At 36.7% G+C, this 17,827-nt stretch overlaps 1 protein-coding gene across 6 annotated transcripts in view; it reads left to right on the top strand.

The window, feature by feature from the left end:
* Positions 1-17,827, top strand: part of CBLB (Cbl proto-oncogene B) — a 144,613-nt gene that overhangs the window by 90,063 nt on the left and 36,723 nt on the right. For all 6 annotated transcript variants that reach the window (XM_068907604.1, XM_068907643.1, XM_068907622.1 and 3 more), the window contains exons 6-10: positions 1,048-1,169; positions 2,303-2,440; positions 3,954-4,041; positions 6,766-6,897; positions 9,680-9,883. In XM_068907604.1, the coding sequence (XP_068763705.1) occupies positions 1,048-1,169; positions 2,303-2,440; positions 3,954-4,041; positions 6,766-6,897; positions 9,680-9,883 (684 nt within the window). The remainder of the gene's footprint in view (positions 1-1,047; positions 1,170-2,302; positions 2,441-3,953; positions 4,042-6,765; positions 6,898-9,679; positions 9,884-17,827) is intronic.

Raw genomic sequence — 17,827 nt, 5'->3', positions numbered from 1 at the left:
ACATTTGAGTTCTCTTATGGCCTCTATATTAAAAACTCATTGTTCCATTTCACATGTGTGATCTGAAGAAGTATTCATTTTAAAATAAAGGAGTTCATCCATGTTTAAATAGTGGTTAGGATTTGCCGAGGAGATATATCTTAATCTCAAGTAGAAGAACTGTTGCAATACTCTACTCAAGTGTGTCACTTTAAGGGTGTTTTATCAGTGCCTTACTAGCCTTTGTAAAGCCCCCTTAAAGGACATTTGCAGGATACACAAGAACACAAGTCTCGTTTCTTCTATTTCATAACTTCGCTTGCCCTGATCTTTTGACAAATGCATTAAAAAATCTCCAAACTATTAAAAAGCAGTTTCTTCTCTTTCCAAATGCTGGCAATGGACGCTTAATGTATTTATGTTAATCTCCTATTCCTTAAAAATCATCTTGCTTTCGCAACAAAAGAATATTTTCTTTGAAGTAAGAGCATGTCAGGCATATTTCACTGAGTTTTCTGGAGCAATTGTGAGCAAATAATGTGATGAAGTGCAGTCAGTATTTGTTTTGTTCCCTGACTGTGATGCCATTATAGTAACTGAAGGAATTAAGAAGTAGAGAGTAAATAAAGGAATGATAGCTCAAATTAGTGGCTTTATTAGGCTTCATTTGTTAGTTTTACTTATCATTAGTTTTGTACTTGCCTCAGGACCAGTCAAGAACAGGCTTAATCGGGTTTTTAACCATCATGGAGCCATAGTCTGTAGGTTCTCACTAAACTGGATGCTTAATATTCTATGTGGCTGCAAATAGAAGATCCCTTAAACTCCAGGTCTTCCAAGGGTTTATCCAAATATTTACCTTGATGTTCCCGGAATAATTCTTTTGGTAGAATCCTTGCAACAAAGCTGAGTATTTTGGACAGTCTTCTGTAGCAGTTAGATGTTAACCAAAACTGTGTGTTTCAGCTGAAGCTAAAACATTTTCAGTCTTTTTGACAAATTGATGTTTTATTAGATGTTTACAACTCTCTGGCTGCACCTATTTAATTGTTTGTCCTCTTTTTTCAGCCTTGGGGTTCAATCTTACGGAACTGGAACTTTCTAGCTGTGACACATCCTGGATATATGGCATTCCTGACATATGATGAAGTCAAAGCGAGGTTACAAAAATATAGCACTAAGCCTGGGAGGTAAGATTTTTTACTGATTACCACCTTCCAAATAAACTTACTGTCTCAGAAGCTACGTAATTTTTCTGGGTCCATACTTCCATAGCATGTGACACTTATGCTGCAATATTAAAGGAGTGAATTTTTAGCTCTTTGTTGTTAGCAGAGTGTATCAGAGAGAAGTGTTAGGCATTTTTTTAAAACTTGGGACTCTATTTCTATCAAAATATCTTTTTAAAAGACAGTTTAGTGCTAAAGGCCAAAACTCCAGATTCAAAAAATCCTGAACTTTTAAATTTTCAGACTTAAGAATTTTGTAGTCATGACCTACTTTTTCCCCCTTAGGTCTTCTGCAGTGCTGTGAAATGAAACAACATTGTGTTAGACATGAAAACCAAAATATCTAAATCAAGTACAAGTAAACCAAAAAAAAAAGTGAAATTTTATTGCTTTTCCTTTCTTTTGAATTATATACAACCTGTAATGTCATCTTGGAAAGCATATTTGAAAATATGCCTATAATTTACTTTTCAAAATATTTGTTTAATTGTTGAATAGTAAAATAAAGTCATCCTAACCCCATAGATGATAGGACACAAATTATAATTTCAGTCAGTACTTGTATGTCCCTTTTATGTCAAATACGTGCTCTTCTTCATCAGTAATGGTTTTATATTGTCAACTCTGTGCTTAGAAAAGGAAGCTGTCAGATTAAATATCATGATGTGTACAGAGATTTTAAATAATTTATGTGATGCTATACATATTGTATTGTTCAAACTGAACTTTTATTTTACATACTGCTTCTGCTGTTCTGTTTTTTCTTCTTTACTCAGCTTAGGGAAATAAAAATTCATTACTGAATTTAATCATTTGTTAGTTAGTTTTTATTTAGCTAGTTTTACCTTCCAATTCTCAAATTTTATTCTCTAATCTGTAGGTGTCTAACTTTGCTGTTGGATCACGCGTATATGTAGCTAAAAACACTTTATTCTGAGACTTAGTAGAGAAAAGTATGGCAATATCATGAGAAAGCTATACCCATATTCAGAGACCCAATTCAGCGTCTTAACCAGAGGCCATCCTTCGTCTCTGCACTTGCTCTACCAAACATCAATTAACAATGACTTTTTGTCCATCCTGTTTTTATAAAGCTACATTTTCAGACTGAGTTGCACTCGCCTAGGACAGTGGGCCATTGGATATGTGACTGGTGATGGGAACATTTTGCAAACCATACCTCACAATAAGCCTCTGTTTCAAGCTTTGATTGATGGCAGCCGGGAAGGATTGTAAGTACACATTCTTATATTCCTCATAGGTATGAAATTCTAATTCAGTTGTTAATCTAACGCTTTGGACTTGTAATTAGTAAAAATGTTTAAACTGGTTAGAAAAGCTGGATAGGGCTTTTGACATTCCTTTAGAGATGAAGGACCATCCCTTTTATCTGTCTGAGAAACATGGTAATTCCATTAATCAAAGTTAGCCATATTTCATAGCAGGTACATTCCAGGAGAAAATAAGATTGGACAGCTGTCAGTTTGATTCCCCCAACAAGTGTCGCAAATGCGCTTAAGCGTATTGAGCAATTAGTGCTACCAGCTACTCATGTGTTTAAGTCTGGAAAATAATTCAAAAGGTATGTAATTGCTTGTTGATATATTTTACAGCCAAAACATTTTCCAGGTTTTAATAGTTTACTGAAAGTTTATAATTATAAAAGAATCTAAGTTTATAGGGAGAAGTAACACTTTTTAAGTAGGCCAGCTGAAGTAACTGGAAAAAGCAGGCAAATTTTTGATGTGAGAGTCTTTCACTGGGATACATGTTTTGATATATTGCATGATTGTGAAGGGAAAAAAAAAATCCCCAAAAAAGGATTTAAAAATTCATTGCTAACTCACACTTTTTCTTGGTCCTCAAGAGTCGAGTAATTTTATTCCTGATAGGGTAATTTCACATTTTGAAAGTGATCTATTGTCCTGCAAAACAAAACACACTTATGTGATCCTATATATAGTTGTGTGTGTTTTGTTTCTAGTGTTTCTACTACACAATTTCCTTGGCAAAAACTAAGCAAACAAAAATTACAGTTGAGACTATGTAATGCAAGGTGAAGTTTTTGTACCCTATTTAAAGATAACTTTTTCACATTGTGACTTAAGTGATAGTGTTATCACTTATAAGAAACTGTTTCGAAGTCGGAGGTGACATAAAACTGAGTATAGAACAACTTAGTGTCTCGATGATATCGTTAAGCTGTCATTAACTTCCTACAAGATCAAAATGACCCCATCTCTCCTCACTTAAAGTCCAGTCTGCATCTTGGATTCTTAGTGTAGGTTCTTGTGATAGTTTAAGAAAGATAAAAATGTATGTTGCTGTCTGTTCTGCTCCGTTGCTTGAAGTATTCAGCTTTCTACATTCACTGAGCACCATGCAGGCAATGCAGAGATCACCAGGAATTTATGTAAGTGTAAGAGCTTACTGTAAAATTCAGATCTAAAATGATATTATATTGAGCTACACCAAAAAAGTTACCTGCTAACCAAAGCTCACTTGTATTCTCCTGATAACTGTGTGTGATGCCAGCATCTCCCTGATGGGCTACGCTTTATCATGTATCAAAATACATGTGTAGCAATTCAGCTGCACCCAAAAGTTGAGAAAAATGGCTAAAGAAAGATGAAGCACTTTAGCTAATGTCTACTGTAACAAATTCTGTTTGAAATTTCATAAGTATTATTTAGCTAATAAAGCTAAAGAAATATGCGTATTTATAACAATCCTTTTGTGATGCAGCTATTTGTTCCCAGATGGACGAAGTTATAACCCAGATTTGACCGGGTTATGTGAGCCCACACCACACGATCACATAAAAGTCACACAGGTATGTTGCGCGATTTGTCAGTTACCTTGTGATCTTCACTTCCCTTAGCATCCCATCCAGCAGTGACAATTAACTTTTATTACAATGTGAGAAATAAATTCAAAGGAGTGGAAATATGTTTTTGACAAGAAGACTTAGATGAAGAACAGAATAATAATCCTTTAAACTTTAGAGCTAACAGTGATGCAGGTGGCATGTCTTGGGAAGTTTTGGTTATTTTAAGCCTTTTTCAAGTGAGAAACATGTTAACAGTTATTAAAGTTTTTCTGATATTTTTGTGATAGGTTAATAGAGCTTGGTGTTTCTTCGCTAATAGCAGATGCGAATAGAGAAATAAAATCAAGATGAGATCGTAGTTTTAAAGGCTGAATGGGAATGATACTGTTTGGCAGGTCCAGGAGGAGAAGTGCATTTCTTTTTATCATAAAGATGTCATTTCTAGGGTCTCTCTCATTTCTTCCTTGTCTATTATGCAAATGAAGAGAGTTCAGGGAAAAGCAACAGAAATAATTAAGTGCCTGAAGGGACTCTCAAGAGACGATAAGAGTATCTAGATGTGTGTATAGTCTTGTTAGGTGATGGTGTGATAGACTAATCTGCAGATGTTTGATATTAGAGGAATAGGAAGTAGCCACCGTAAGACAAAGGTTTGATTAAAAACATTACAGAAATTAACACTAAAAGGTTTTACGTATACCATCCAGAGTATTTTTCATGACAAAAGGCTCTGGAGGAGGAGATGTTCAAGGAAAGACATCAGACTAGGTACAACTCTCTAAAGCTATTTCAGTTTTCCATTTCTTCAGGATAGACCTGGTGACCTGCTGAATCTTCTGTCACTCTGAGTGACATACGCGTTTTCCACCTCCAGAGATACTTTAGAAAGTATCTATGGCATTATTTAGTATCTGTGGTATTATTGGGAGTACCATTATGAAAATGTCTGCCTCCTAAGTGAATTCCTAAAAACGATTACCTGCGGAAGGTGTGAAAACTTCCACCAATCTGATTTCTTTCCTTTCCCTCCAGACTTACCATAATGAAGGAGCAATACAAACATAACGGTTATTTGATTGCAGGAAAAACTTACCTAGCCCCATACTAGCATACATAGCTCCTTACTTTTCCTCAAAAGAAGAAAACAAAGCTTAGACATTCTCAAAGTTCCCTTGTTTCTGTACAAGGCAGTCTTGTTGTCTTTCCGTCACTGAATGAATCCAATTGTTTCTGAACTTGTACTTATGAGGGAAATACTAGTTAATTCTGATGTCAGTTCATCAGAGCCTGAACTATATGAATGCTACCTTAAATAATATCCAACTGCAGTGGTTTAAAGCGATCCCTAGAGCTGCTTAAACTATGAAAAGATGGTATAAAACTGGCTCCAGGGCTAGATTGTTGCAGATGGATTCTTTGCAAGAGCTCCACCACAGCATATTTAGTGCGTACTGACTGCAGCTGCAGATAAGAGTTATTTAATCTTCTTTTTCTTAGCCTCTTCCACCCTCTCTTTACTCAACGGGAGCTGTTATTTTCCTGTGACCTGGATTATTCTTACTTCAAGCCTTCAAAATTTGCTTTTCCTAGAGTGAAAAAGATAAAATAAAAAAGCTTTATTCCTGCACAAATGCATTTGATTGCCAGTTCACTGACAATACCTTTCCTAACTCTAGAAAACTGCTTTGGGCATGGGTTTTATCTATTATTCCTCCTGAAGGTGTTCTTGTACCTTAGGATCAGTCTCAAAAGGCGACAAAGGACTGGATGACCTGTGCATGACTGTTGCCCTGTCACCCAGGGGGCATTCCTGTCATACTTCCTTCACAGGGGTTATTTACTTCAGTTGACCTGTGTCCATGCTGCAGATAGAAAACTCTGTTCCTTGTCAGGTTTCAATCGGTAGCTTTTATTAGTCCTTGCCTTACACCTAGAAAATGAAATCTCCATTTTGTTCCCATTCATCACGTAATTGATCCCTTACAGCAATGTTTTCATTATCTTCCTCTTAATTGCAGCCGAGGAAAGCAGGATGCATGCCTTGCATCAAAACAGTAGCTGTATGGGATATGACTTCCTGTAATGACTGGATATTTGAAAAAGTCAGGTTGTATTTTTCTGAAATTCAGCTTGTCCCTTTTGGAGCTGAAGTAACAGTAAGACTTAGTATAAAAGCAAAGCCTAAGAAGCCAAAACAATAGTGCAGTCCATTGTTTCTTAATGTAAGTGATCTTATCAACACCACTTATAATTAGATTCCACCCATGCTTACACAGGCACCCAGACACTGGATTTTCTGAAATAACTAATGTAAAAAATGTAAATGTCATTAAAAGTTGGGGAGAGAGAGGGGAGATGAAAGCAAATAATTTGTTCCGTTCAGTTCCTACGATGCATTTAGAACAGTCAGGTCAATTGAATACGCAGTAGTTTCAATTCTTTTGAAAAGTCCGCAGAGATCCAAACAGGCACAAATTTATTAAACTCCAGTTGTACCATTTATTATATCATTTATCTTAAATTTGAAGAAGCAAGAGAGTACTGTTTTTTGGAAACTCTAATATGGCTTTTAAATAGATCTGTACCAATAGTTTCCTCTACTATTAAGTAAAGCAGGTTAGAAAATGGGCTCAGAGAACTGCATTTGTGTCACTAGTGGTACTTAAGTATATCCTTTATCAACTAATGACAGTAAAGAAATAATAACCTGACGTTCTTTTGTTACAGGAGCAGTACGAATTGTACTGTGAAATGGGTTCTACTTTTCAGCTCTGTAAAATCTGTGCAGAAAATGATAAGGATGTGAAGATTGAGCCTTGTGGACACCTCATGTGCACTTCGTGTCTTACAGCATGGCAGGTACAGTCGTAGTTCAATTAGTGAAGAGGAGGGATTTTTCTGTTACATCGCTATCCGCTGTGTGGGTTTTCCATTCACTTTTTCAGGTACTCATTAAGGATATTCAGGGATATGTCTATTTAAAATGGTAAACTCATTTAATTTCATGGACTGAAATCTGTCTGTGAAAAATAAAGTCCTAGGGATCATTAGAATTTAGACTGCTAGGCTTGCCAAGGACATTTGCTGCATATCAGAAACCTTTTCCTGAGTGCAGGATCTACAGAAGAGGTGAAAGCTGGGCCTTTGTTGACTCTTCAGTCGCCCAGCTCGCTTCATGATGTGTTCAAAAGCAACGAGAAGACAGGTAGCAGCTGGGAGTCAGATAACTGACTAAACAGGGTTTTATAATGGGGCAGGATGTCTTTGACAGGAGAATGATGTAGTCAGTAGTGCGTATCAGACATTGCCCTTTGAAAAACAAGCTCAGAATCTCTATGTGCTTTTAACTGATAATATGTTAATCACGAAGCCTTACCATCTAGCTTTTCTTGGGATCAGAGAGATTGAATGGAGAGGAAAACTGTGATCTCAGTGTCATTTACAGAATATTCCAGAAAGCACAGATGCTTCCTGGTGGTCCACCAGTTGGGGTATTTTGTCCGTTTGGTTCATGGAGTTACTAGTCTGTGGGAAAAGGGAGGATTGATGCCTTTATTTAAGCATAATTAGCAAACATTTGACTTAAAACTGAAATCAAAAGCAAAGGTTATTCCTCATTACAGCTCCAGACTTTTCCCTAACAAGGGCTTCACAAGCTGAATCTTTTCAGCACTTTTTACTTTTAGCAAATACTTTCATTGCTATTCTGCCTCCTTCCCCCACCCCTTTCTTTCATATCTGTACATTGTAAGGGGAAAAGTAAGGGTCATTCCTTTCTCAGACAGGACTCTGTACCACAGTTAGGTGCCAGTCTTTGTATACAAACATGATGAAAAGAGTAAATAGAATCCGTGAGGTTGATCCACTTTTGAGCTGGCTTAAAATCAGTTGTATTTCAATTATTTAGTGAATTGTCATTCTCATGGTTGAAGATGCAACCCAAAGTACTAATGATTTTTTCCAGATTCTAATTAAGAAATCGTTATTGGCACACCAACTCAATGAATAGAGGGGTCATTTGGGTTTTTCTTCCATTAGCCGTAAAAATTACTGGAAAGGAGGATTCCTAGTTTCCAGTTTTGTGTTCTTTCTGAAATTTGGGTTTGATGCTCCAAACCCAGTCCTTTCAAATTGTCCACAGGTCAGAAGTTCTGAGGAAATTCCATGTTACGCATACCCAACTAAGAATATTTGGTTCATTGAGCAGCTGTTAAGTTGGAGTGATATTTCTCACTTCAAGAGTACCCTTTTTCTGTTCTTAGCACTTTCGCTCTGAATGACAGAGCATAGATGCCTGACTGCTTTAGTTGTTGAGTTCCAAACTCAGCTGCGCTGGATTTGCCCAGCTTCTTATTAGAAAAATCCTGAAAATCCCTGTACTACTTCTTGCCCTGTGTCTCTTACCATGGCAGCAGAAGATTCCAGCGTTGAGCCAGTGATGTGCTCTGTTTCTGGAGACGCAAGAAGCTCAGGTTGCAGTATTCTGACCCAGTGGCTAGGTCTTCAGACAGAGGACAAAGCGTTGTAGGCTCAGAGAGTTGGCATTTTCCAATGACATCAAGCTTTGTCAGAAAATTCCATCCAACTGTAACCAGCCAGCTACATTTTGGACTTACTGCAAATTTAACTTTTGTACAATTAGTGAAGCAGCAAAGAAATACACTATAACAACGTCAGCTGTTACAAGCTTCTGATGGGCTAGTGCTCAATTGCTGTCATAATGGCTCATTAGACATGCCTCGAGAGGTCCAATACAGATGTTTTCACTAGGCGGAAAAAAAGTTATTGAATAAAAAGAATAAGGAACACCAGATCTGCATAGAATATTAAGCATGATTCAGAGTTATTCACCTTTGTGGAGGTCACTCTCACAGATGAGCATTGGTTGAACTATCTCCCTTTTGTATTATGCAAAAGGAGGAGAATTTCATTTTCTTCCGTAAAAATCCTTTCTTTTCTAAAAGCTGCAGTTCTGGGCTTAATTCTAAAAGTCTGTGGGCATATATGCTGCATTGTCAGGTTCATGATAGCTCCTTTCTCAGTGTTGTAAATAACCTTTCTGTAGGCATGGACAAACGTGTATGTATACGTATAGACATCTCAGGTCTCTGTTTTATTTTCTCAGTTGCGTTCATACTACTGAATGCAAGTCTCTGCTGTTGTAATTGGTTACTAGATATGTTTTGGTGAACTTAGTACGGAATTATCTGACAACAGAGGTTTAAGAAAGCCTCCTTTTCTGTAAGGCTGTTTCTATGTAAAGAATTCTGTGAATAAGGAAGGACTTCTGTTCGCTTGACTGTGATTACTTCAGTAGGTCCATAAAATTTGGAGGCACTCCTCTGAGACTATCAACAAGTGATTTTGACTAGTCTTTTGTAATTAAGATGCAAGACTGCTAAAAGTAGATCAGTTAGTTATTTGTCTGTTCAGTGGTATTCAGATAGCATTTATATTGCATGATCTGTAACCAGTGATCTGTTGCAAATCTGTTTCCTATTTGCTCTAGTGTTTCCTTTGCAAGCTGGTGTAGAGACCATGTAGAGGGCATTTTGATGTAGAAATGTGTAAGACTTTGTATTTTAATACATTCTTAAAAGAAGAAGTACCTAAAAAGTATGTACTACTTTGTTTTGCTCAGGAATCTGATGGCCAAGGCTGTCCTTTCTGCCGATGTGAAATCAAAGGAACTGAACCAATTATTGTGGATCCATTTGATCCAAGGGATGAAAACTCCAGGTGCTGCAGTATTATTGATAGCTTTAGTATGCCCATGTTGGACTTGGATGACGATGATGATAGAGAAGAATCTTTAATGATGAATCGTTTGGCTTCTGTCCGAAAGGTAAATTTTCACATATTGTACAATAGGTAAAGCTGTATGTTTGTAAATGAATCTGTCTGTAACTGTGAAGAGTGAGAGGTCACACCTGACGCTAGGTTTCAGTAGCTCACTGAAGATTTCTCAGGCTGGAAAACCAAAATATACCAATACTACAGCAAGAAGACTCAAACTGAATAGGAAAAAAGAGAGTCCCAGATTCTCTGCTGAAGTGTTTCACTGTCATATCTGAGGGTATCTGTCAGTTAATATGCATGCTTCAGATACCCTTCCTAACCTCTTAAATCATATGAATCGTTATTATGTTGTGTATATAAATACAGCTTGGCCGACTCTTGGGAACAGTTTATCCTTCCTGCCTGGATTTAAATCACGATCTGCCACCTGACCTCTGTGAGATAGCCTTTAATTGATGGGCTTTTATAACACTATCGCTTCCATGATAAGGCAGAGTTACGTTATCCTTTTACTAAAAGAAGGAACAGTAGGGTTTAATATAAGAAGTCGTGTCTTCAGCATCCACCAACTGCTTGAGTACTTTGGTTCTTGCTATTTTTATGCTGTTAACTTCATAGTTCAGTGAAAGACACCTACTAATATTTTTATTCCTGAAGTTTAGGAACGCTATTTTCCGTTCTTTATTTGAGCTTTTCATTCTTTATTTGCAGATGTTGAGTTACCAAGTCATTTGGTGATTATTCAGCTTGCTGTTGCCTTCTTGCAGCTGTTACGATACTAGTAGAATGATGCTCTTAACCACACCATCCTTGTGGAATATGTCACAATTTACAAACATTTTTGTTAGTAATGTCCCCTTCAGACTTGTCTGTTTCTCTTAATCATTATTTATTTTTTCCTGTTAAACAGTATTTCTTCACAACCTTCTATAAGAAACACCTTTCTCCATATGACTTTACATAGATTTTTTCCCCTTTTCAGTATTTATTTCTTGATAATGTTGTTAACGTGAACATGGTGCTGCATGATGGCTGTGCTGTATAGTCATTTGGTTTTTTTGAAACAATGGAGATGAGATGACAGATATGATCATTTTGTTCTTACAGTCAACCCAATACTGCTGGTATTTTGTAATCCCAAAGAATGCATTTGTCAGTTAGTTTGTATTTACTGCAAAGATTTTCATATGCTTCCTCAACATGAAGCTCTTCCTCCTTGAAAACTGAGTGACCTGGTTTTGTCTCAAATCATCTGACTAGACCATGTGGTAGTACTGAGAAAATTTTCTTGTGGCATATCTGACTAGCAGTGAATTTGGATGTTAGACTTGCTAGGAGAAGAAAGTTCCAGGGACATGAACTTCTCACTGAAAATGGCTGTGGGGCTTCAAGCTGTGTTGCAGGAACATTTGAGTCAGTCACTGTTGTCCTGACAGCCTTGTGGAAGGGCACTGCTAGAATGTTTCTAAGCTGTTACTACAAAGTTTCACTACCTTTGAAACTGAGACTTATACTTGAAATATATTCATAATACACAGAGTAGTTGCACTAAGCTCATTTTATTCTGCCTTATGGAAGCACAGATAATCATGTTTATCATTGATTAAAGGGCCTATGTGAGTTTTCCAGTGAGCTCTTTTTGACAAACTGAAAAGCTGAAAAATGCTTTTTGGAGTTGTCATTAGTGTTTAAAGAAGCCATAACTTTTTATCATCCCCTGCTGTACCTGTATGAATTATCTTTTTTGCAGACTGGAAAGATAAACCTGCTGTTTATTTCCCAAAATCCAATTGCAAGAGGGAATTTATGGAGCAAAGAGCCTAATTTCTTGGGCAGGTGAATGAATACGAGTTGAGTATAAAAATATCCACTCTCTATTTTCTACTCTTATATCTGAAGCCTACTCATGAACAGGCAGAGGTGCCTAGATCAAATCCTAGATGGACCTCAGCCTTGAAATTATTTTAAAGAAAAGAATAGTCACAAAGCTACTTACTCATTCTTTAATGGAATGAGTAAATGGATCCACTTTAAGAAAAATGAATCATTCTTGCTAGGTGTTGTATATGAGTCAGCAGCAGCAGATCAGCTGTAACAAAGGCTTCAGAGAAATCTACTGCAATTAGTATATCTGCCTTATCAAGCAGCTTTTCTTCTTTTTTTTTTTTTCAAATTGTCTTCAGATATTTTTTTATGAAGCAAAGATGAGGAGTGGTGCCAAAACCTCTGTTATTGTCTCATTACTGAGAAACTTCTAACCTTACGGTATCCGATCAGCCAATGCAGTTATTGCTTGAAGTGTCCCTATTCTCAGCTCTACGTTGTTTATCCTAACCAAGCTTTGCTAACATCATGTGGGTCATGAAATACGCCTTAAAAATGTGCAGATTTACAGGTTCAGGTAAATATTTAAAAAGGATCCGTTTTTTCATCTTTTTAAAGAAGGCATTTGAGTGTCCAGTACACTATCTGTATTATTCCATAGTCTTTAATATTCCGTTGTCCAAGTGAATTAGGAGTGATCTGTCACTCTGTCTTGTTCACAATCTAGCTTGATATAGTTGGTTTAAAAAGAAGAAAATAAAACAAGAAGAATACATAGTGCAGGAGTTCTTATTAAGAGCAAAGAGTGTTGAATTTTTACATGTTGAGATAACTGTATGATCCAAATAAAACTCTATTATTACATCAAACCATAGAGGGAAGCCCTAACAATGTAGGGGACGATGAAGTTTTCAATAGTTAAAAGTAAGTTTGCAACCTCTAAGGACACTTCCTTCTGAAACTATGTGAAAAGTTACCTTGTCCAGGGAGTTACTGACTTCCCTGAAATTAATTTCATAGTTGTCCAAGCACACCAAAAACTGACTTTGATTCACACTGTTGACTTTAAAATCGTTAGAACAGGTCAGCAAAACTGAAAGCCGCTACTTGTCCTGACTTGTCTTTTTCCACAGGATGAGTTAGTATGGACTTAACAAGTCATGACAAAAGACTTTGGTTCTCAGAATAGCGAAGGAGAGTACGGTGGATTTTTTACCCCTTCCCTTCCCTTTCTAGTTTTCAAATCTTTTTTGTGTTAATGATTGTTCTAAAAAAGGCATATAATTACACAGTAGTAGAGTTTCAACTTTCATCGTACAAAATATAGAAGCATGTGAAAAAAAGGCTTCAAATATGTATCCAGGCGTTTCCCCCAGGCATGAATTCTTATGCTCACTCACGCGTATGTGTTAATTCTTTCTTAATGGTACACCTAATTTATAGGAGTTAATTAAAATCATTCTGCACAATTGGAGAGTCCTTAACTGCTTAGTATACAGTATTTGAAAAAGAGGTGTAAATGCTGGGAGGCAGTGTGCCTCTCTTGGTTATGATGCATCCTACAGATTCCCCCTGTGGCAGTCAGCTTGGTGCTGACTCTCACCGCCTTAGGTTGGCAGCGTTTCCCTGCTTCACATGCATTTTGTTGGGTCAACAAATGAAAGATCAAATAAAGAACAAACCTATCTATGCAAGGCATGTTTGCAGCCATCAGTGTTAAGAGCTGTTACTTTGTATCATCATCCACGTTTTTAAGTCCAGCTGGTACTAATCTACCTAGGTCACAATTTACCTTAACAAGAAATAAATAATATGGGAATTACTCTCATCTAATTATAAATAAAGATCATTCAATGAAACTTCAGAGGACTATTTGGGAGTATCTTATGAAAAGGCCACTTCTGGTATAGGACTGCTTGGACCTTCCTGGAGGTCTCATTATGCAATCTGTAAATTGTTGAGTTAGCTCCAGCAGCACATAAATAATCAAGATAATATTCCTGCATCAGCCACTTGTTAGGGTTTTTGTTTAGTGTATTTTTAGTATATGCCTATCTGGCAGAAAGGCATCTGAAACTGAAACAGTAGATTTGGTAACCCAACTGTTAACTCTTACCTCATTCAGAGCTTCTCTAGAGGCTGTAATTCATGTCAGAAGCAGCCTTATTCTAAAGTTCACAACTACTAGGGGTAATCTAATACCAGTATTTGCCAGTAATAAATATATCTGATTAAATAACACAGCTGTGGTGCACTCTGCAGTACAATTGCAAAATAAGTCACAGCTGCCTTTCCCTTGGCAACATTCATGCCAACCGGATGCTGTCCATGTTGTTACAAAGGAGTCTCTATTCTTCTCCTTAATTACATCTTTATTGCACAGGTCGTGTTGCAGCAGAGCCCCTTTATCTACTGAAGGTCTGTCTTCTGTCATTAGCAGTTCATTTGTATTAGTTTGTGTCTGAATCGTTTGCTTATCTTTTTTTCACTGTGCTACTCTCATTTCTCCTTTATTTCTACTGAACAGAAAATACAGAGAAATCTCTGTGACAAACAGAAAAATCTTAAGTCACTTAATCCTCTGGGGAAGTGTGTTTTTGAGAGATGATACTCTGTGCCAAAAAGAGTAATTATATACGAATCTATTAATGCCCTGCATATGCATGAAATGCAGCCTTTTTTTAGTGTAACTGTCAACAAACAAGAAATGATGATGTAGTTAAACAGGTAGGATGCAAGGACATGTAAAATACTTTTTTTTTTTTTTTTGTAATGGAACTATGATAGAAATCTGATACTGAATGCTGGAGAAAGCCTATTTGTTACTGCAGAGGGTTTTTGTGTTTATTTTTAGTATTGGTAGGTATAAATGAGGATTCACAATTTTAAGATTCTCCCTGCAAAGCATTCTCTCTCCAGCACCAAGCAGTGACGTGGATTCAGTTCCTCTCTAGAGGAGAGTAACTACTTTTCTTATCAGCTGTTGAGGTTGGGTGGGTTTGTTTCCCTACTCGTAAGTTGTTATTTAGCCTGTTGACCGTCCCCAGTTCTGTTTTTGACGTCTTTTGGGACTACAGCATATAGTGATAGCATTGTGGCTTTAGGCAATGGTGAAAGACTATTTTGCTATTCTGAAAGAAGAAATTGATGCAAGTTTACATTGAGGTCCTTTCACACACTTAATACTTTGGAAAACTTCCATTTTATTTTGGCAGTTGTGATGTACTATCTGGGGAACATGGTGGGTAAATATAGCTAAATCCTAAATATATATGGAACTGAGAGTTCATTGCGTAAGTTACTCTCCTGTTTTAATAGAGTTAGAAAGGATCATTTTAACAATCTTGAATTTTTAAATGAACTTTAGCATTGCTTTAGCTTTTATTATTGCCTATTACATGTCAGGTTTGTCTTTTAGCCTCTTGTTTCTGTTAATCTGAAGGTAGCGTGAGCCTCCAGTGGTTTTTAGATGTGACTATTTCCATGATTTCTCTCTGTGCTGGAGCTGCACTGTTAGTTATGGCAGGGGAAAGCAGTCTGACATGGGTGGATAAGACCAGTGGCCTCAGTGAAGAAAGAGTGTATCATTTTGCATAGTGATTCTTTAGGACAGAACTGTGTAAGAGAAGGTCGTAATACATAAATAGATAAAAGTGGTGGATATGTTTAAAATACTGTCAGTAAGTGTTCAAATGTTCAGATTAGCCGTGGGTTCACATAACTGCATGCAATGTAACATTTGCAGCTCTGCCAGGTTGCTCTCTCAGAAAGTCAAGTTAATTGATATGGTGGTACAACAATTTGAACATCTAAAATTGCCAACAGTCTTTCCTGCCCAGTACTCTGTTTTCAGTATTTACTACCTGTATTACTCTTAGTTTCCAATTTCCATTACATACAGGATTATTTCTTAGTTCTTTTGGAACAATTCATGGCTGACTGAGACACAGCATGTTACATAACATCATATAATTTAAAGACTTACTACAGCACTGTCATTTAATTTTAAACAATTGTATTTTATTGGCGATGCAGACCTGCTTATTTGGTTCTGTTTCAAAAGATTTAGGGAATAAATTTATTTTCTGTCTGATGCTGAAGCCAAGGTGTTGACTATATTATATGACATGTCTCTTGTCTTTCAGAACTGCTTGGTGGGGGGTGTAAGTGAACTTTGAAAACTGATGTTATTAGATGATGTTTATTATGCTACGCAGCCGGTAGATGTTTTCTATTAAGTAAAAGGAATTGATATTCAATATCACTTTATAATTATAGCTGTTCAGGCAACCATATATATTGCTTATTCAATTAGTTCCCTTTCTGTAGTGTTCAGAGAAACTGAGCACCTCGCAGTCATTGGTGCATTTATCCTCACAGTCTTCCAGGCAAAGTTAGGGACGTGCATGTCCATTTCACCAGTGAAAGGAAACAAAAATTAACAGCCACGTTCAGACCACTTACAATGAACGTTGTGACTGCTTCTCCATTGAAAGAAAAGGTGGGGTTCAGGACCTAGTAGCCATGAAGAGCATGACATTTGAATTGCTCCTAGATCTATTGAAATTGAATGTGTAGTCATGACACTGAATTTACAAGTTTACCAAATGGTAAAACCCTGAGTAACGCAAAAAAATCTCTTTGGCCATGGAATTGAACCTCAGCCTTCTAGCTCTTACATGAGCATCTCAAGCACCCCCTTACTACTTCTCCTTCTCGTTGTTTCTTGCAGTAGTACTATGGTGACTTCTGTTTCTGAGGGAGGTCTAGTAGCAATTCCAGTCGTATAGAGTAGAATGTTAAGCAAGATTTAGTACAGAGTATTGAATATGGAGTCAGGATACTACATCCTTCTCCTGGATCTGCCTTTGAGTTTATGAAGTCTTCAGTAGTCTGTTCAAATTCTTTCATATATTCACCATGTGTAAAGAAAGGCAATGTTGTTCATTTGTTTACCTTGCTGAAGAACTTCCTTGAATAGCAGACGAACTTGATGATGAAAGTTCCCAACTTTATTACACTGGCCCGGTCCCTGTCATTATTAAAGGATATACGCTATTTGTGATAAAAAGCTTATTAAAAAAAGGGAAAAAGGTTTTATTGATGTGATTTATCCTAGAGACGGGAGCCTTAATTTTTGTCAGCGTTTTTCTATGCTTGATGTAGAACGATGGCAGATGGTTTACCTCTATAACCAGGTTATATGGTGAGATTCTGGAATGCCTCGGCACCCCAGGGGCCTGAGGCTGGTGCTTGGTGTGAATGTTATCCAGCTACTCAGTCTGTTGCCCACGAAAGCACAGGTTTACTTGAAGTGCAGTGACATAAACACAGTAGGTTCGTAGATGTACCTTTAATTGATTTATTTAAATAAGTCGACTGTGTTTGTTAAAACTGAGCCAGACGAGGTTCAGGAACTGGTTGCAAAAATGGGTGCAATCTAGACTGATGACTGAAATCTTTCATTCTGTTTATTTTACAGCATAGCTTCTTATTTTTAAATAGTTAAAATGATCTTTTAAATGAGAACTAGTCAACTTCCATTGTGCTTGTGAATTTGGGAGAGCAAATCAAGAAAATAAATCATCATTTGTCACTTGAGGATGTTAAATATATATGTGTATGTCATTAGTTTAATATTTGTATTTGAATTTGCATTTGAATGCAATCATGAAAGAATTTTTTTAAGTCATCTAATAAATGAGGAGGGAAAAAAGAACTGCTTTAAGGCCTGTGGTTTGATGATGATTTTGATTAGTAAGTTTTCAGGAAACATACATTCCATTTTCTGTGGAAGCATCATTTGGAAGTGGGCTATGATTAACAGAGGATATCATAGGGCTCCAGCTTTAAAAAATACAAAAATTTTAGATTGAGTACTCTCTGTTACTGAAAAGTTTATTAAGAGTAAGAGTACTACAGTGGAATCTGTTTTTACATTTTGTGATTGTTTCCTTTATTGCAACAGTATAGATGATTTGTTTTTTAGAAGAATATATATTCCAGTAATTTGTTTATTTTCATCCTAAGTTAACATGGATCTCAGTTAATTTTCAGGTAATTTTCATACATCTTTTTTTCAGTACCTATAAGCTGAATACCTGTGCTACCTAGTAATTAAGATTAGCAGGTGTCTGTTGTGATGAATGACTATTAGCGAATACCT

This window comes from Struthio camelus, chromosome 1 (assembly GCF_040807025.1).
Source record: "Struthio camelus isolate bStrCam1 chromosome 1, bStrCam1.hap1, whole genome shotgun sequence".
NCBI classification, from domain to species: domain Eukaryota; kingdom Metazoa; phylum Chordata; class Aves; order Struthioniformes; family Struthionidae; genus Struthio; species Struthio camelus.
This window is presented reverse-complemented; position numbering and strand designations above follow the sequence as displayed.